Source organism: Ambystoma mexicanum, chromosome 3p (assembly GCF_040938575.1).
Source record: "Ambystoma mexicanum isolate Mex_15411 chromosome 3p, UKY_AmexF1_1, whole genome shotgun sequence".
Taxonomy (NCBI): Eukaryota; Metazoa; Chordata; class Amphibia; order Caudata; family Ambystomatidae; genus Ambystoma; species Ambystoma mexicanum.
This window is the reverse complement of record NC_090925.1, coordinates 1,258,294,622-1,258,315,415: the sequence shown is the minus strand read 5'-3', so window position 1 is coordinate 1,258,315,415 and position 20,794 is coordinate 1,258,294,622. Positions and strand designations below refer to the sequence as shown.

General features: G+C 45.7%; 1 protein-coding gene across 1 annotated transcript in view; it reads right to left on the bottom strand.

Annotated features, from left to right (window-relative positions):
- Positions 1 to 20,794, bottom strand: part of LOC138580055 (guanylyl cyclase C-like) — a 493,661-nt gene that overhangs the window by 78,559 nt on the left and 394,308 nt on the right. Inside the window, exon 17 of the mRNA XM_069650291.1 lies at positions 6,080 to 6,168. Coding sequence (XP_069506392.1) covers positions 6,080 to 6,168 — 89 coding nt within the window. The remainder of the gene's footprint in view (positions 1 to 6,079; positions 6,169 to 20,794) is intronic.

Here is a 20,794-nt window from a genome sequence, read left to right as displayed (position 1 = left end):
ACAGGAAAGCAGGGAAGTTATCAGAGGAGATGAAAAAGCAGAATATAGCACAGCAACTGATGAAGCCGAGGAAGGAGAAGTGCCACAAAGACCCAGCAAGGCAGGGACAGAAGATTGCAAAAAGGCTGGGGCGCAGAAGTGAAGAAATGGCGATGGGAGCAGCACTTAGCAGAAAGAGCTACAGACATGGTGGAGAGCAAAGGGCAGTAGTCAGATACAAGGAAAGTGCTGCTTCCATCTGCTGACACCCCCGTGCAGCAGTGGAGAACTTTGTCAGACCTTGGCGGGGCTTGGCCCCGGATATGATCATTTTCAAGACCTATTGACAACCTCTGAAACACTTGTGTACGAGTGCGATATAAATAAGATATATTTTCATTTCATTTCATAAACTGTCCAGGAGATTACAAAATCAGCTGAGCATAAAGGAAATAGCTTCAAAATAGCTTGCAATCTAGGAGGAAAAACCCGAATACATAACTGATTTCACAATCTCCGTCTATTAATCCTCAGTGAGGGGCCGAAGGAATCCACTACTTGGCCATGACTCTTTAATACCTCTTGCAGACATAATTGAGTCACTCACAACTTTGAATTGCTGATGATTTGTAAACACTTCCTGAACTTCAATCAGCAGGAAATCACTATCAATATTACCAGCTGCCCACAAATGGTTCAAACATCATCATCATGAAAGCTGGCAAAACCATTTATTTTGGTGTGCAATCCTCACAGAAGTGTTATGTTTCCTTAGGCACAATCAATGAAATATTCATCTTACCGCAAGTAAACGCTTCCTCACAAACACAGCTTCCGGCACTGAGCAATATACCCCCATATTTGGAGATGCTGAAAAATGTTGAAACGACAAAGGCCTTGGCCATGACCAGACTGGGCTGTTGTAGCACATGTTATGTTGGATTGACTAAAGGGTTTATCCACTAACTGCAACTCATAAAATAGGAAGCAGTGTGGATGATTTTCCTCCTGAAATCACAAGACTTAATCTTTGCTGTTCAGAAGGCGTTACTCAAATCATCCTCCAGTCTATGGACCTCATTACAAGGTTGGCCATGCGGCAAAAAAGTGGCGGTAAATATTTTACTGCCACCTTTCCTGCACCACTAAATGAACATTTTGGCAGATTTTCCACCACAAGATAAAATATGATTTGTTTTGCAGCGGGAGTTTGATCCGGGCTGTATAATGGATTCACCGCATGCTAAAATGTGGAACTTAATGAAGTTACAACTACAATAAACCAGTCCAAGTAACAACTCTCTAATAGATCAAGGAAGTGCAAAAATACATAAAGGAAGCAGCTGTGGCTGAATGAGAGTGTGGAGAGAGGAAGCATCAGAACACAACGTGGTCAGGTCCATCAGGACCACCACCAGCACCTCCCCGCGTGCACGCAGAGACACACTGACTGCCACCAACGGTCCAGAGAAGGAGGAGAGGGAGCTGTAAGGTCACTCGGGGGCGCGAGCGGGGGAAAATGGCGCCTTTAGGAGAATGTCACTCAAAGGGTTGAATTACATATTTTCAAACACATGCGCAAAATGTGGTTTTGTAGTTTATCAGCATTTATAGAGAAGACATTCTCCCTCTAAATGGGGTCCTACAACTGAGCATACCGAAATAACGAATGCAAGCAGATTCAGAGGGGACCATGTGAAAAAAATCAACTTTTTTACAGCGAATCCCAAAATGTTGATATTTTTTTAACCCATTTCACTGCATATCCTCCACAGCCTCTTGCTTTTATTATCACCTTAACCCATCCCCCCACATATATATGCAGTGAAATGCAGCTTTAAAAATTCGATTTTTTGGGCTTCGCAGTGATGGTCTGCGCATTAATGGGGTGATACTGATTAAGAGTATTGCATGTGGGAACACTAGGTATGAACCCCAGGAGTTAGCTCAAGACATATTATTCCATCATAATTAAGGGTGCCCTAACAATGTTATATGTCATGAATTCACATGTTTCAGACATTTTCTGTGGAAACACAGGGTTGTACATACACCCAGCACAGAGGGGAAAGGGTCAATCATTTTAGAATAGGCTGCTTTAAGGACAGATCTGAGATACACTACTAGGCCTCATTACGGGGTCGGCGGCAACCCGCCGGTAGGACCATCGGGTTGCCGCCGACCTCATAACACTGGAATATTACACGTCCCGGCGGCCCGGGATGTCAGGCGGCGGGAACTGTAAGTCCCCATTCCCGTGGAGTCCTCCATGGGAAACGGGACACGGAAACACCGGCACCGTTGCTAACCGTGCCAGTGCTTCCGTGAAAACCATGCCTGGCATGCCTGCAGGGGCCGGTGTTCCCGGCAGGTCAGACCTGCCGGGAGCACCGGCCCCTGCAGGCATACTCGTAGTCTGGCGGCTCGGAAAGGGTGCCGATATACTGTAAATTCATGTATTGCTTCCCAGTATTGAAACACAATGCAAGTGAGTACAGGCTACCCGGCAATAAATTGTTCTTTTACCAGATCCTGATTTGTGCCTGTCGCATATTGACAGAATACCCCATATGTCCGTCATATTGTTGTTCCATACTTACACTCATTAATGTCAAAGGGTGGGGTAGTCTGTACTCACTTGCATTGTGTTTCAATAGACTACTTCCTTACGAGTCAGGCCCCCCCGCAACAAAAAAGAGGACATTAACCCATAGTTTTACCTATATTGCTTCCCAATAAGGCATGAAACCCGATCCAGTAGTTTTGTCTGTTGCATGGAGAAAATATTTCCTGAGTTCATGTCCATACACACATTTAGGGGTGACCTTTAGACCTGCAGGTTTGGTGAAAGGATATGAATACGTTTACAACATAATCAGAAATGTAATGTCCAGTGATATTGTAAACTATCTCTCTTGGGTAATGTTTGTTTGTTTGTTTGTTTGTTTATTTTATTTGTATAGCGCACCTGACCCAGGGGTATCTGTGCGCTAGTGAGTAAGAAGACGGTTACAGTTCAAACAAATAGTACAGGTTACAGGTTATAGTTCAAACAAATAGTACACATAACACATAGTGCAAGTATGAATGCAGTTAAAACAAATAGTACAAGCATGAATTCAGTCTTGAGCATGTGGATACATGCATACACGGCTGGGAAGGTACATTTGCAGAGTAGTCAAGGATACAAGAATAAGGGAAAATTAATTCTTATTAAGTAGCCAAGAGAAGACACTTCTCCTGAATTTTGCAAATATTTGGATGGATTTGATGTCAGGTGGGAGCGTGTTCCATAGTTGGGAGGCCAAGACCGAGAAACTGGAGCCACCTGTTCTTTTTAAGTTGTATCTAGGTACCACTAAGCAAGAGGTGTTGGTGGATCTCGTAATACGAGTGTGATATATGTTTATAGGGCACCTTCTTATCACATCTAGACAGCAAATTATGATGGAAACATCATGATCTATATTCTTAAACATACTAGAGATGGAGAGGGAACAGGCAGAAAACCATCAGGCAATGGCTAAACTCTGTCTTCCTTTGGCACTAACTCCTGATCTCTGTAGCTGCCTCCTGGAAGAAACTCTATGCTAGCCCAGCACCCTTCGTGCTCTATAATGGCTGGTTAGGGTTTTGGAAGAGAAGATTTAATAATGTGTATTTGTTCTTCTGCTGTGGTAGAATTTGCTGTTCATTTTCTGTATTTTTGTCCTTTAAATAATATATTTACAACCAACATTGTGTAACTGCTTCTTATACAAAAAGGCTTTTCACAATGTCTACCTGCACTTGATCATCTTCTTTCAATGCCACATTTAATCATTTGTTTACCATGGAAATGTTTGCTACATGCAACTTATGTCATTAGAGGTAAGTTCCTAAATGGTTTATAAGAACGGATTAACATTATGCAATACATTTCAACTGCCTGTATAGTTGATAAACTGATAATATATGTTTGTTTTTAATATTGAGCCTGTGTTTCCTTTAAACGTATTGTGTGTAAACTGCAAAATAAATCTTAATCAAATCAGGAAAACTTAGGCAGACAGGGATATGCTGAGGGCAAAGCAGACAGAGAGTGGAGAGAGTGCCCAGGGAGGTGGGTGAATGACTCTGAATATGAGGATGGGTGAATGAGAGTGAGTGAGGGAGGATGTGTGAATGGGCCTATGATGGATTCAAGATAGATGAATGGGTAAGGGTTTGTTACTGGAAGGATGAATTAAATAATTTTGACAATGAATTAATGTAAGTTTAAGGGTATATGATAGTGTGTGAATGAATGGATTATTGAATAAACATGTAGGATTGGACAGATGAGTGAGAGGATGGTGAATCAATGAGAATGTGATGATGAATGAATGAGCCAGTGTGAGAACAGCAGTGCAAAGCCCACAGAAAGATATGTCAAGTCTTGTGACCCCACTGTTTATCATGCAGCAGGTAGGAGGTGTGAGCATGCACAACACAGCATGCCACGGTCAGAGAGTGATGGCGCATGTGCTGATATAACGAACGCTCAGAACACAAGGATGCATGAAGGCCTTTCAGCTGTAGCCTGCCATTCCTGCTTCCACACTTGGGATGTGTGAGGAGAGTGACTGGTATGCTGCAGCTGCTCATTCTACAAGTATCCCAGTCCTAGCTCGTGAGTAGTTGCAGTGTCCTAACCACACACTGGCTGGGGCAACTTCTGATTGCCAGTGGCTACTGGCAGATCCTAAAATGAATCTAAATGATTTCAGGTCAGCTGTTGCTGGTGCATTTTTTCAGTGGAAGCATAGTAACATTAACTTTGAATTAGCGTGTGGGACTCTTAACTGCTGTAAGCGGAGCTTGAGTGGGAAAATGTTCTTTTAAATAATGGGTAGAGAAAAAATGTGTAAAAAGCCATACACAGGCTATTAGGCAAGTCTACTCGTCCTTGACACTTAAGGGGTTAATATTGGTTAAAGGTTAGTTCACTCTAAAATGTTATTGTCCCAAAAGATGTATTTGTGATTGCTGTGGTTAGAAAACCTAGAAAGAAAACTGCAGCATTTATAACATATGTTTACAGTGGCTTCAGCTTTGAGTCTCCTGTGCTCCCACGGGTCGGGGAGCCCAGGAGACTAAAAGCGAAAGCCGCTGCAGTCATAAATACAATTTTGTTGTATTTATAAATGCTGCGGTTTTCTTTCTACGTTTCCCGGGCTCCGTAGGAGGAGGAGGAGGAGCCCGGGAAACGTAGAAAGAAAACCACAGCATTTATAAATACAACAAAGTTGTATTTATCATTGCAGTGCTTTGAAAAAATAATGATATTAAAAGCACTTACCAGCAGCAGCTTGTGTTAATCTCTGCTCTCCGGCAATAATGAAGCAAAAGCCACCTGCCGGTAGCTTTTGTTTATTACAGCTGACTGGCTTTTGCTTCATTAGTGCCACAATGGCAGAGATTAAAACAAGGACAGGAGGCTCATGCATTTCACAAAATGGATGCCTCCTAGTGCTTGAAATGTGTGACTTTGAGCCTCATTTGCTCAAATGTTTACATAGGAACTTTATTTTAAAAAAAATGTATATATATTTTTGATCATGGCCCATCTTTTGAGCCAATAAAACTTTAGAGTGAACTATCCCTTTAAGTAAACATGACATCATCTAAGAGACACTTGGTCACCAACAGTACACAGGAGCATTTTAAAACATATGTGTGATGCCTGTGCCCACAATATCTGCCAGCATTGCCACTTTCATGAGGCCTGTGCTCATAGCATATGCCAGCATTACCACTGGAAAACACTTTTTGGTGCTTCTGGCCACAGTATACGTGTTTATTGGCACTGTAAAAAGTTCATGATGCTGCAGCTATACCCACAATATACGCATGCATTATAAAATGTTCTGGGAATTGTTTTAAAAGTTTCTTACAGTACTAAATTGAATGTGCAAGTGCTTCCCATTCGGCACAGTATAAAAGCTTGTCATGGAGACACTAGAAGACAATTACCCAAACTATATTTCCTGAGCCCCAGATTTCTTAGTGTGCTTTAAGTCTCTCTCGAAAACCTGTATCTGCTACTTCCTGTCAACTGTGCACCGCGCAGGCGGCATACCTCCAGTTCTTCTTCCCGCACAGAGTCCAGGTCCAGATCTGGGCGAAAAGGAAGCAGCTCCTTAGCATCGTGAACTCGGCACATTTTCTCTAAAATGCAAATGAGATCAGTAACCAGGGTTAGTTTTGCTTCACGATTCACTTTACTGAGAGAGATGAAAAATATCATAATCACATGATCTGGCTGTTATTGAAATTGAAAAGAATTGAATATTAAACCGTTTTTGGAACCCAATCAAGGTGCAACCAATACCATGAGGCATAGTTGCTAGACAGTAACTTAGTCTCTCTGTGCTCAGCCGTGCACATTTCTACATGGATGCAACCAGCCAACTCACTCACCATTCACACTATTCGGCCAATGGGAGAGAAAGAGGCTCATGCACACAGATAATTGACTGTTTGTAGTTGTTTAATATCTGCCTGGTTCGGTCAGATGTGTGAAACTTGATCTGAAGTCTAGTCTCCAGCTCTGCTCTTGGGGATGGAGATTACGTAGGGCACTACCGCACATGTGCTCCGTTCTCCCTTCATGGTGCAGACAAACCTGGTGCAATGTCACCCACATTTTAGAATGTTGGGAACAGACCGCGTTTTCCACGAGGGATTACCGAAACGTGAGGCGAGGTGAGGGGGACATTCACCGAAGTATTTTTAAAAATATAAAGCAAACCACTAAACTCTAAAGAGGTTTTCACAGGTAATAGAAACACCTCTGGAGGGGTGCTCCTGAAACAACCACGCCTGGTCAGACCAGGCGTGCAGAGCGGCACCCGCGAGCAGGACTCGTGATTGCACTAGCACTGTTATAAATGGTGCCGGTGCAAACATGCTCCCACCCCCATTCTGCCCTATGGGGCAGAATGGGGATCTCGAGCCCGGCCATACCGGCACCCGCGAATGGGCAATTACCGGCCCATTCAACTCGTAATGGGCCAGTAATGGCCCATTCGCGGGTGCTGGTGCCGGTAGCGAGTTTGGCGGTAGCCGTGCCCTTACCGCCAAACTTGTAATGAGGCCCGTTGTGTCCCAGCAGAGGAATCAAACACTATGAACCTAGTAGCAGAGAAAATGCAAGCTTTATACCACAATAGATCAAAGCAAATCACACTCTTTGTCAAAGAGAACTGCATCAGATATCATATCACAGATATACATGCAAACAAAAGAGGGGTGGCAGGGGTGCAACTCTGGGTCCCAGCTGCAATAATCTCAACAGACCAGGGATGTTCCCTCTTTGCGCACTTTCATGCCTCAGCAATCTTCAGGGAGGGTGAGTGGATTCAGGTGTGCTGGGTTGAATCCCTATGGTAAGTACCAGGATCCAGGAACCAACTCTCCCGGGGTGGGGGCGCAGTTACATATATATATGTATGTATGTATATATATATATATTACATGGACGCGGTAGCATCCATGTAGTTATGGTCAAGTTGGTGTTTCCATAGGAAGAGCATTTTTTAGGTGGCTTACAACTTCGCTCCCTCTGGACGAATTCTCACCAGAAAACGTATATGGCCCACTCTGAATTTTTTTTGCAAAGTTTGGAGAGGTTTGGTCCAGGGGGAGCAAAGTTATAGGGGGGGTCCCAAAACGTTAGTTTTTTCCCACAGACATAATGGAAAAAAACTTTGCGCACGCCTACAGCCCAAACCGCTGGACGGTTTTACACCAAATTTGTGGCAGGAGCAGGGGCTTGGTCCTGAAAGCGTGCTTTTGCAAATTTGGTGTAAATCCGTCCAGTAGTTTTTTTTAAAATGACCAAAATGTAAGGCAAAAAATTAGTGATATCTCCGTTCGCTTCGCGGACGGACTTCCCGGTTCGCTCCGCGGACAGTACACTGATTGGCTGAGCGGCTTGTGCGATGTTCGCGAACATGCGACGTGTTCGCTGATTGGACGGCATGGGGCGTGGAGCGTGTCAGATTTTTTGTGGCGCCCGCCATCTTGTATTCGCCGACGACCGCGAACAGCGCGGTGAAACTTGGATTAAAAATTGTATTTAGTGGAGTGTGTTGGTGTGTAAGAGTGTTTGGGGATGGTGGGGGAGTATGAGATAGGTTCAATGTTCTGTTTTTTTTATGTGATAGACGCTTTTGTTGTGTTCGATTTTTCTGCGGACAACACGGCTGTTCTGAAATGTTCGTAAATAAACAGAATGGATTCGGTGTCAAGTTGAAAGTGCTCTAAGAAGACTCGTGGGGTCCTGGAATGTTCGCAGGCGGTGTCCTGAAGACGTTGTCTGTATTGTTCGTTGTCAAGCTGAAAGTGTTCTAAGAATACTCGCGGTGTCCTGAAATGTTTGTATATAAAGAAAATGGGGGTGTTCTGAGGACGTTGTCCGTATTGTTCGCTGGCAAGTTGAATGTGTTCTAAGAACACTCGCGGTGTCCTGAAATGTTCGAAAATAAACAAAATGGAGGTGTTCTGAGGACGTTCTCCGTATTGTGTGCCTGCCTAGCTGTATCCATTGGGGGAATGGCTAATGATTATCTTCATGCACAGAAAGGATTGCTCTCTTTCAAGCCTGTGTCTTCCGCTATATATATGTTTCATATGATATGACTTGACCCTAAGTCTACAAATATAGTACCTTTTCAATTTTTACTTCCTGACTGTTACTGAAGAAAACTATGTGGCTTAGATATGTCAGTAAAGGAAAAAAGGGAGAGCCAGACATGTGATGCCATCAGTGATGTCATCAATGACATTTGTGATGTCATCTTTGATGTCCTGGGTGTTAGTGTTAGCAGTGCACGGTGGCGCGAGTTATGGTTGCTTATCTTACCATAACTGCCGAATTTCAGGGGTTTTTCGGTTTTACTTTGAACCATAACGTCCCTTTAACTAAGTTTTTTACTGAATTTGATAGGTTTTTAGTAGCGCAACTTAACCATAACGTCCCTTTTAACAAAGTTTTTTCATTGAATATATATATATATATATATATATATATATGCTGCTCAAATGTTCCTGGGTGCTGCTAATAGCGTATGATAGACACAGTGTAAATGTATGTATTGCTGTCCATACAGCCATGCAGACCTTAAAAGAAAAGTTAGATTCTCATTACAAATAGCTTTGCACAGTAGGAACCGTGGAGGCGTGCATAATAACAGTAAGGTTGTACATTTAGGCACTGCAATACAGCAGAGACAATGCCCATCATATAGACACTCCCATGTTAAATTGTGGCAATCAGGATTACTGTAACTTCTTAAAATATCCATTGACCTATCCAGTAGTTTTGGCTGTTGTATGGTGCTGCTAATAGTGTCAGAGAGCATTTAAATTATTCAGGGTGCTGCTAGTGGCATTAGGGGGTTGGTCAGTGTTCTAGGGCGTTGGTATTGAGATGCATGCAGTCAGATGTTTGACCTGTGTTTCCCACTATATTATGCCCTTTCAGTCTGTTCCTGTGCAAGAATTCCTTCCCATCCCTTCTGTGCTCGGCTCTATTGGAGGGGAATGATGCACAAAACGGCCAGAATCCCATTCGCAGGGGAACATAACATTCCAGGGAATGTACATTGAAAGCTGGGGAAGGGTTGCCTCGAAGCGCATGAGGCAAACCTGCGATCAGTGGCAACCCCAAAAGATTCTCCCATCTTTCCAGTAGCCTCTGCAATTGGATGTTCACACTGATTTTCCTTCAACTGCACGTTTCTCAGTGGTCAGGAGCTTTGTTGTTCTTATACCTGCTCTCAAGAGGATAGTGGCAAAAAAGGAACTTCTGTGTGCTGTGACTTTCATTACTACAGCCTAATTGTGAATGAGGGATGTGCAGTGAAGACTGATGTAAAACCTGATTGTGCAGATTTCCTTGCCACGCACGTTTCCTTGCTAGTGCCAGGCGGTGTTGCCGCACGGTACAACAACTCCTTATGGTGGCAGGGATCATCAGATCGTGTCCGCTTCTTCACTATATGGAAAAATCACACACAAACAGTTGAAATCAATGAGGCAATGGTGGTCACCCTTTCTGCAATCGCAGCCACATTCTCTGCTCCTCATTGTGCACGTGCATGTACACACTGGGCCTCATTACGGGTCCGGCGGTAACCCTGCTGGTAATACCAGCAGGTTGCTGCTGGAACCGAAAAAAATTACTGGCGCCTGACTTCCAGGTATTATAACCCCAATGGCCAGGAAGTCAGACGCGGGTAATTTTATTAGCCACCATTCACAGGACTCTATGGGAATGGGGACACAGGAGCACTGGCACCGTTAACACCGGTGCCGGTGCTTCCATGAAAACTCGGCAAGCGGGTACCGTCCCGCCCGGCAGGTCTGACTGTGGCGGGCAGGACGGCACCCGCCCGCAGAGTTGTACTGTGCTGGTCCGGAAACAACGGTGCCGGTAGGCTTACCGGCACCGCTGTTTCCAAACTGGCACAGTTGTAGTGATGCCCGCTGAGTTTCTCAACCAGTCATAGAAGTGTACCAAAAACGGAGTGGAACTGTGACTCTGGCGGGGGACATACTGGAAAGGAAAGGAGCAACATACAACATATTTTTTAAGGGTTGCAGTCATGCTGGTTGGCAGCCAATTGATTTGAAACAGATTTAAGTTTAGCTGTAACTGATATCCGGTGGTGAAGTGGAGGAGTGAGCTTTAACTTCATAAAGAACAGTTCCGGATTGGTGAAAATGGTGGCAAAAAGTAGTGGAGCTGTTGACAGCTCCTATAAAACTAGGCCACAAGGGTCTGTGCTCTCTGGCGCAAATCTAGTCCCGTTGGGGAAAAGGATTTATGCATAAACGATCATACAGTAGTTTTACTAATTCATGTCAAGAAGCCCCATGGGGAACTGTGCTGGGTGCTGGGATCGCTACAACTGACTCCCCCGTAATGTGGATGGAATGTACCATGTCTTTATATTTATTTTGTACATTTCTTTTTTTCCTGTTAATACTCTATATGTGTTATGCTGTACTTTTATGTCCTCCAGCTGAAATAAAGTTATTGATGATGATGTTAACAGTAAAAGAATAAAAGTAGTGGAACACCGCTCCTGACTGTTCCCGCTCACTTCGACCACTGTCCACAACCCATATTCACTGTATGCATGCAGTGCAAGGCACATAAACTTGGGTGGATCCCAGCCTCCTGTACCCTTCCCTTTGTCCTTGAGGTGAATTCCTGATCTGTCCGCGCCATTCATACAGATACATTCCAACTGCTGAAAGGAGCAGGACAGTGCAGAAGGTATAGTGCTTTTGTTCTCTTAAATTGGGGGGCCTGGATGATGCCCTTTCTGATACGGATCTCCACGAGGATTCTGATACTCAGGCATGCAGTGGGCTATGTGCCTTTGTGTGTTATTGTGTGGCTGGTATAGAGATTGTCAAAAGATATGTAAGAGAATGTGAGTGTGTGTCTGCATATTCTGAAACTATGTGCACCCCAATAGTGAGTACTAACTACAAGCTCCCTACTGCTGACATCCAGGCAATCGTACACCAAAAATGAAGAAGGAAACCAACCCCTCCCGGCCCAGACATCGCCATTAGTGAGCTAAGGTGTGGTTGTAGACATTTCTGAGTGGGAACCTACCCACAGAACAGGATATTTAGAAAATGCTGATTCTCTGTAGTGTGGCTCCCACATGTTCGCAGATTTTGAAATGCTTGGGGTTTCCCCTTTCATCAATAAGGGCATTCTAGACGTGGACCACTTGCTCACTGTGCTTAGAGCTGGGCAGCTTCACCTCACCGAGGAAGCCCGACTAGGCCGAAACATGTCTGGGGTTTCAGCTGGCACTCTAGTTCAGAGGGGGGTTGCCGAGCCTTTCGGTGCTTGATGTGGGTGGAACCAGACCGATGGGCAAGTGACTATTGCTCTTCTGATAATGCACAAGGAGGCAAAACATGGCCGTAGAGGCGCCTGATTTGGAATCATCCCCGTGAACTGGTTATTTGGCTGTATTTGTCCACAGTTGAGGGGCTGCACTATGTTCTGCTAACCCACAAATGGATCCATTCCAAGATCCCCCCCTCACTAAAATTCCTAGTGAAAAAAAGTACTTCAAGTGGCATGAATCAGTTAAATTCAGCTTTATTTCCGAATTAAATAGTACATTCCATAAAAGAGGTGTGCAAAATAACATAGTACAATAACAAACATAAGAAACCAATCATGAACATAAGAACATATCTGATGTGCATGTACTGCCAGGCTGATGGGCACATTGCCCAGTGTTTCCAGGACAGTGAAGCAGAAAGATACATGTGATATATTACTGTCCCAGGGCTAGATGGGGTTCAAATCTCGCATGATTACTGACATGTACAGTCATGATGATGAACGGCATTGCCGAGATGAAAAGGCAATGTGCCTGGCTATGCGCTAAAGTTTCCAGTAACCTACAGGCAGGGATATGGGACAGCAAAGGGCGATACAGCATGACGCCCGGAGCAGGAATTTGCAGCGCCAGGGGCCTTCGTCTCTGGGATTTATTGCATAAGCAACACGACACTGGCAGTGCATTCACTCTTTGCCATCTGCCATTGGCACAGAAGGTTGCTTGCTGACGTCCGTAACATGATAAGCTTCAGGGTAGCAAATGGGAAGGCAGCAAGCCTGCAATGTGTTAAGATTGGCTCACCACCACCATCATCATCATCAAACTGTATTATTAGATCGGATTTCTCCAATAACAAACAATGGAAACATAAAACCTGGCACAGAGGAGAAAAGGCATAAAAACCCACAGTACAAACCCACGGAGATTTACAAATAGACACAATGCGACACAATGCGACACGTGTTAACTTCTCGAAGGAGCCTCTTTGACAAATTCATGTAAACTATACATACAATTCATATCATTACAGTGCATTAGCAAACATATTGCATCTTCATAAAACCTAATGTTCAATCTCCTAAAATAAGGGTTTAAACATTTCCTGCGCATGTCAGAATTGTGTTTTATTGAAAGACTTTATTGACGTTAAAAGAGGTAACAAAACAAAATAATATTTAACAATTGCAATAATTGTAGAGTGCAACGATAGAGATGTAAAGTTACTTGGAATGTGTGAATGAACAGAGCTGGAGACCCATCTACAGTCAATGGTGCCTTCTCTTCCCATCCGTCGGCCCACACATAACATGAGGAATGTTGTAGCATTTGAGGCTTAATGGAATGTGCCGGGAACATCTCATAGAATTCACGTAGAGGATACCATATAGCAACATGTGTGGTGAGACTGCCCTAGATCACCGTCCCCAAGTTTTACACAGACACCACCTCCCACAGCTTGCACCAGCACATGTGCACCAAAGGACCTTCTTTACTTTTCCAATTCTTAGCCAGCGCTATACAGGTCACCAAGAGCACCTGGGAGATCAGCGCCGCCCTGGCACCACTCATGGGATAAACAGATTCCACTGGTTCACCCAACAGGACCACCCCCGGATCCAGTGGTAACTTGTCACCTGTTATTTCCCCCAATGAGGTCCACTACCTCTCCCTTAGAGGTCCCTGGCTTCTCACATGAGCACCACATGTTGAGGTAATCCCCATTCTGACTGCACTCCCGCCAGCAAGGCAGTGAGATTGCAGCATCCATTTTGTGTAAGCAGGTGGGGAACCCTTACCAGCGGTATCACGTTTTTTAACTGCTTTCTTTATTGGTGACGCACCTTAAAGAGGTTGCCGTGCCATATCTGCCCCCAATTCTCCTTGGATATTGAGCGTCATGAATTCTGTTCCCAGCGATCATATGTGCAAGCCTGATAGCCGGTTCGGGCCCAGCTAGTAATTTATACATTTTGGAGATTTCCTTTGTTCAATCGTCAGCAGGTCCCTTGTGCCGGCCCTTCTCATTTCTGGATTAGTGATCCAGTGACGAAGTTGGCAGTAATGGAAACATTTCATTTCAGGGAGGTGAAACTCGACTTTGCACTCCTCAAATGCCAATGGAACGCCCTCCCGGCATAACTGGTGTTAGTAAACGAGTCAGCCCTCCACTCTGCCAGTATGTAAATCACCTCTTCCACAATACGAGGTTAAACGTGGGATACCCAGCACTGTTGTTAATGGACCCAGACTGCCCGTACCCCCCCAGAGTTTGATAGATTTGTCCCAATATGTTAAGGACGTTTTGGTGGAAGATAAGAGAGGGCCTCCGGCCGACCTATCCATTATCATCATGTGTGTTAGGTTCCGTTGCAGGTGACCAGTAACTGATTGTTCCTTTCTCACGCAGAGAGCGCTCCCGTCCACCTCCTACCACAAAAAAGATCTGAGAGATATTGGCAGCGATTATATAATTCCAGAGAATGAGGAACCCCAGACCCCTGTAATATTTGTTTGCATAAAGGACTCACCCGCCAACCCTGGGTCTACCCCCTCGGCCCACCCATATGACTCCTCACCTCCCGGTGGAGAGTTTGCAACGGTGGCCCGGAGATGGGGACTGGCAGATCAGAGGTAAAGTAAAGCAACCTGGGATGATATTCATCTTGACAACCATAACCCATCCAAGCCAGGAGATCTCCTGAGAAGTCCATTTAGATAGATCCGCCATCAAGGCTCTGAATAGGGGCACAAAGTTAGCCTCGTACAGGTCTGCAAACTATTTCAATCTTATCCCTAAATAGTCCTGTTCTTTCTCGGTCCACTGGAACTGGAATTCCTGTTTGATGAAGGCCATATTATCTCCAGATTCTGAGATGTTCAGCGTCTTTGACTTCCCCATATTGACCGTGAAGCCCAAGACTGCACTGAAGTCTTCCAGTAGCCCAGAGGTTGCTCCGAGCGTTGCCCTTGTGTGGGTCATAATCAGTAAAATATTGTCTGCGTGTAGGGCAGCCTTATGTTCCATACCCCCTGTGCTAATATCCTTATTCCATGGTGAACACCGAAGATATGCTGCTAAGGGCTCAATCACAAGCACATAAATTAAAGGAGACAGGGGGTATTCTTGCTGGGTACCCTCGAGAATGGAAATAAAATGCGAGTCAGGGGCCTTGGTTGATATCTGGTCCTGAGAGATTTGTATCAGTACCAGCAAATTTAGGTCTGAAACCACATTTTTGTAGACTAAGCCTAATGAACTCCCAATCTACCCTATCAAATGCCTTGTTGGCGTCAAGTGCCAGCAAGGTTATCGGGATGTTGTTCACTCTGCCCAATTCGATTGCCCACCGGATGTTACCCTGCATGCAGTGACCTGTTATGAACCCTGTCTGATCGGGGTGAATCAGGGAAGGGAGGTACCCCATTAGGCACGTAGCCAAGACTTTGGGGTGTTCAGGAGCAGAATTGGGCGTTATGAGCCACACTATGTGGTGTCTCTACCCGCTTTGAGCAGTACTGAAAGAGAGGAGTCGCCCGTGCATTGTGTGATAGCCTGTGACTCAAGGAATGAATTAAAAAGGGAAGTGAGGAGACCTAATAGCTGTGACTTAAAAGTCTTCTAGAAGGCTGGAGAAGGCTGTCTGGGCCAGGTCTTCTGGTTAGGAAGGGAGCTGATGGCCTGCTACAGTTCTTTAAACGGTATAGGACCTTCCAACAAGGTACACTGTGCTTCTGTCAGTATGGGGAGCGTGATCCCTGACAGAAACGAGATCTGATTATCCAGGGCCGCAGTGTCAGGTTGAGCAGCGCTTCGTAATAATCAGTAAACGTCTCAATCGTTTTCCAGACTCTGAGCATAATCGAGTCCCATTTCCATCTCTGATCGCTTGCACGACATTCTGGGTTTTCTGTTTCTTCAATTTATAGGCTAAGAACCTATTAGGCTTATTGGAGTGGAAATAATATGCCTGTCTCGTGCGAAGAATAGAGTTAGCCATCTCAGAGACCATAAGGGCTTATTAATTAGAGCAAGACAATCTCCATTCCATCAGAGACCTCTGCGATTTTGAACATGCTTGTTCTTTATCTCTCTTCCCCACCTCAGCTTCCAGCGGTGTTCTGTTATACGCCCTAATAGAGAACTGTGAAGCTGCATGAATAATGAACCCCCCCATGACCACAGCTTTCATTGCGTCACATACCACCCCTGGCAACAGTTCATCCCTGCTATTCTTAGCAAAGTGATTTGTGATGGTCCCCCGATTTCGGCATGCACCAGGGTGTCTTGGAGAAGAGGATCATATAGACGCCATTTGTGCCTGACTGATAACTGGGACTCTGGGATTTAGTGGTCGAGAGTTACTAGGGAATGGTCAGAGAACAACATGGGGCCAATCATTACGTCAGTTACAAATTGAGCCAGCGAGGATGAGATCAACTGGAGGTTGATGCACGAGAACACTTTATGCACATAGGAATAATACGTTAACTCCCTCTCCCCCTTGTGGAGAAGTCTCCAGACATCTATGACATCTAGTTCCTCAAAATAACTAATCAAAGTCAGGGAGCGCTTGTAGTTCCCAGAGACCGGGCGGATAAAGTTGTGTCTATTGTGGGATCCAGGGGCAGATTAACCCCTTAAATGCCAGGCTATTATGCAGGTCTATACAAAAAGGATGTGCATACTCTTCCTTGGCACTTTCAAGTCCCCCCTCAGAGTAGCCCACCTTCTGCAAAGTCTGTCAGGATCGGGGGGATGGAGGCCAAATACTCATGCTTGTAATCATTGGAAGGTACAACGAACCCAAGGTTAGTGGAGTGCTCCCCAACCTCCCTTTCACCAGCAGGAATCTCTCCTCCGGGGCCTTGAGAATGCCCCCCAGAAAGAAAGCTATATCCCTGGTGATCTAGATGGCTACACCTATCCTCTTAACCCCCACCAATGAAAAATATTGGTTAGGATAGGGCCTGAATCTCATGCGATTTTCATCCTCGGGAAGCAAGTAAGATTCCTGAAGAATGGCTACAGCGAGATCAGATGTCTGGAGCCTCCACAGCACTGATCTCTGTTTAACCAGGGAGCTTAAGCCCTAAATGTTGCGGGAAGCCAACATATACCTCATAGCTCCTGCCATCATCATAGATTGGTTTTGAGAGAATTGCATCCCTTGCACCCTGCATGTTATTGTCACCGTATTTCCCCCTCCCTCAAAAGGAACAGCTGTCCGTCGCCACTGGCCTGTGTGGAGGCAAAGGCAGGGGACATGTCTGGTCGGATCCCGAGCAACAGCCCCGGTTATTCCAGAACGAAAACCACACTACCTCAAGTTCTCACTCCTGGGTCAAGAGGGGCTCTAACCAGAAACAGCATCAGAAAGAGGAATGGTAGCAAGCCCCATCAAAGGTAGGGTCCTGAGTTCTGCAGTCATGTGATCGACAGAGGGATGAAGACGAGCCCACCCTTCTCCAAAGCCACCTTCCGCCTGTGATTCTGAGATCTAGTAACCTTCGTCCAAACCTCACTCTTCCTTGGACGACTCGAGCCTTCATCCCCAGATTGCATCGAAGGCAAGTGTGGGTGAGCGGTAGGTTTCATAATAAGCATAGCATCTAGCATTGTAGCTATCGTGCCTTGCTCACCCTCAAGAGTGAAGATGAAACTTACTGAGAGTCTCCACCTATACTTAATGCTCTTACTCCAAAGCCATTGCCCGAAGTCTCTCAATTAGTGCCTCTTGGCCAAAGTCGATGGAGCCAGGTCCTGAAGAAGCGAGAGTGTGACGCCCCTGAATTCAAAGTTCGGGTGAATGTGGGCTGCTTGCATTATGTCTTATTAGACTTATTAGTAATGAATTCTAGTTAGGATATCCGGTGTCAAGTTGTTCCTGACCTGCACCACGGAGAACACCCTACGTGTGTGTTCGAGTTCTAGTGCTTTCTCTGCAGCCCATTAGAGAAGATCATGAAATGGTGCTTCAGCTAAGATGCAGGCGTTCTCTGGATGCTTCAAGTTCCTGCCCGTTCGCTGCGACACCTCGTAAGTATACTCACCTCACTTGTCGATATCCGCCACCTTCTGAGTCAGTTCCCTTACTGTCCCCTGGATTTCTTTTTTAATGTCCGTAAGCATTTGACAGAGGTCCACCCTGATGGCTAGGACTGCAGGATCACCCTCTATATCTGCTGGTCTGCTGGTGTGGCTTCTGTCAGAATCTCCCTTGGTGGGCTGGTCTTGGTTGTGAATGAGGGACAAAACATTATTGCCCTTGTTACCTTTGTGGGTCTTCCCCGCTATGTTGGTAGGTCGGGCCAACAGACCAGGCAATGGACTGTGATGTGGTGGATCAAGGAGCCCCTTAAGTCGGAGTGGAGTGGAGATGCAGGGAATTACTATAGGGCCCCGGGATCATGGCCATGGATTAGGGTCAAGCACCTTGTGTAGTCTGCCCATGTGGGCCCTCCGTCTCTGATATGGTGAGCGTGGCCCAGTGCCGAGGTGTGGAACGATTTCCTCCAGCACCCCTTAGAAAGGCCTCCCCAAGTGTAGAGTCCATGCACTTCCACTGGTCCTTAGGTGACCCAATAGACCCATTTCCAGGTCTTCATGGGGATCAGAAAAGTGGGTGGTCCGAAGTGAACCTGAGCTTCCCATGCATCACGTAGGACCAGGCAAAGTAACACATGCAGGGGCGAGCCACGCGTGATGCTTGTGATTTACTTAAGCGGAGAAGCAGATCCTCAAAGTTGGTGTTGCACAGCCCCACACCCACCCACCCCCGAAGGCCTTGGCATGAAGGGGAACAGATCCCTCCTTCCCCCGGTCATCCAACCCTGCTATTCAATGCCTGCCAGGGCCCTTGGTGAAAAGCCTGCACCAGCGATCCGGGCCCGTCGATCCTGGCTCTTCAAGAATGCATAGTCCGGGGAGGACCCGGCTCTGGGTGCAGGCTTGCACACCCTGACCCAATGGGCGTCTGAGGTGTCGTGCTGAAGTTGCTGGCTTCCCCAGGAGTCTTCTCAAGGCTCGGCCACAATGATGCTGTAGAGAGAAATGTTGCACCGGAGGTCCAGGCACACAGCGTTTCAGGCCACAGATTATCTATGCTGGGTGCCGGCCAGCAATCTATACGGGCTCACAACAGAGCCCAAAGAGGGATTGCGGAGCAATACCCACCACTGATGCCTCCTCTGGGGGTCCACTGCCATTTTGGTGTGAGATATGAAGCCGGTGCCATCAGTCCAGGGTGGCCGTTAGCCGTACTGCCACAGATTTCAGTGATCCCCAACAGGACTTAGCAGTCGGTCGCCACTCCATGGAACTATTCCATCCTCCTCAGCCGGTCTAGGGCTCCAGGCATGCCCCCAATTGCCCTCAGTTCATGGAGCCATGAGGAGACACGTCTGCTCCGGCTCCCGACTCGGCCAAGCCCCACCAGCATATTTTATTTTACAAAACAGTAGAAAATGGCAGACTTCCTCAACAGCTTCTGAATAACAAATACATTTCTTATTGGGCATGGTCTTCTCCCAATTCCTTCGTTCTTTTACAGGGAGCAGATTCAACTGGGTCATTAGCACCAATCTTCTTCACTCTTCAGATTTTATGGCATATATTTCACCGCCCTGCATTGTATTCACATGACAACTAGCACACATTGTCAGCAACGATACAGTGCTCACTTTTTGTCTGCTGAATTCCTTATTGTGCCACAGTTTTCTCTGCTTTTATTCAAGTGGGTGAAAGAGGTGTAGTGAGTGACATCCAGAATTTGAATCCCCCAACTAACCAATAATTGAAGGCCTTCCCTATACTAGACATATTTATTGAGTGCGGGGAAACCTTCTATTTCTCCATTACCATATTCATATTGGGTTTTTACGAAAGGCCCTAATAAGCCTTCATAAAAAAGCAGGCAGACCTCACTCTCGCCTGGGATGCAATGCTTAGAATCCCCTAGTCTAAGCGGATCGCACATTTAGGGATGCTCTCTTCAAGGCTTTGTCTAATCTGCCCTCTCATACCGTCTTGATATCACCCAGTGCTTTGTCACAGTCTACTGTAAACTTTGTAACCTCATGAGTATGCATACTTGCCTTATCATATGTAATCCATTATCTTGCTAGACCTGTGCATAGGACCTGTCTACACTTGTTAGCCTAGGGTATATTATACCATCTGTCTTCCTCAGGCCTCCAATAACTACTAGTACCACTACGGGCTGTGATCTATTGATATAGTGTTATGTTGTTATTTCATTATTGTATAGGCCAATATGGATTCAATTGTGCTAACCTGACCTCACTTATAGGCCGACTGGGTTACACAATACTCGTGTTTAACACACCCATACTTATTATGCCTGTCTGCTCCACATTGTCTAACCTGTACCGCCCGCTGTATTGACTAAACATTTACGGAAAAATTGGTTGAGATTCCCTCCACCTCGTCCTAAAACTTGTTCATTAGCTCCAGATTAATTGCCATTCCTACTCGTCACAGAGTACTCCCGCGTTGACTTAGGCGGCTGGTGTTAAGGTCCAGATTACAGCACTGCTATATCTGCTCTCTCACCGAGCATACAGTCATGCTTGGTTTGCTATTTACCACTATGTTCCCTTTTTGTATTTTGCCAGATTGCTTACCCTTTTCAGGCAGCTCCTACATTACTCTACAGAATAGCCTGCTACCGGCACCATCCCATCCCTTGTCCTACACCTTTTCTACCTACCACACCTCCGTTTCTGCCAGTCCAGGACAACTTCAATACCCTAAACACTACTGAAAGCTCTAAGATCGTAACGCCAACTAAGCTCACATCCTTGATAGATCACGATAACGCCTTAAATAATTTGGTCTATTCGACTACCTATCCGATTCAGGGTACCACTAGACTACATCGCCTAAGATT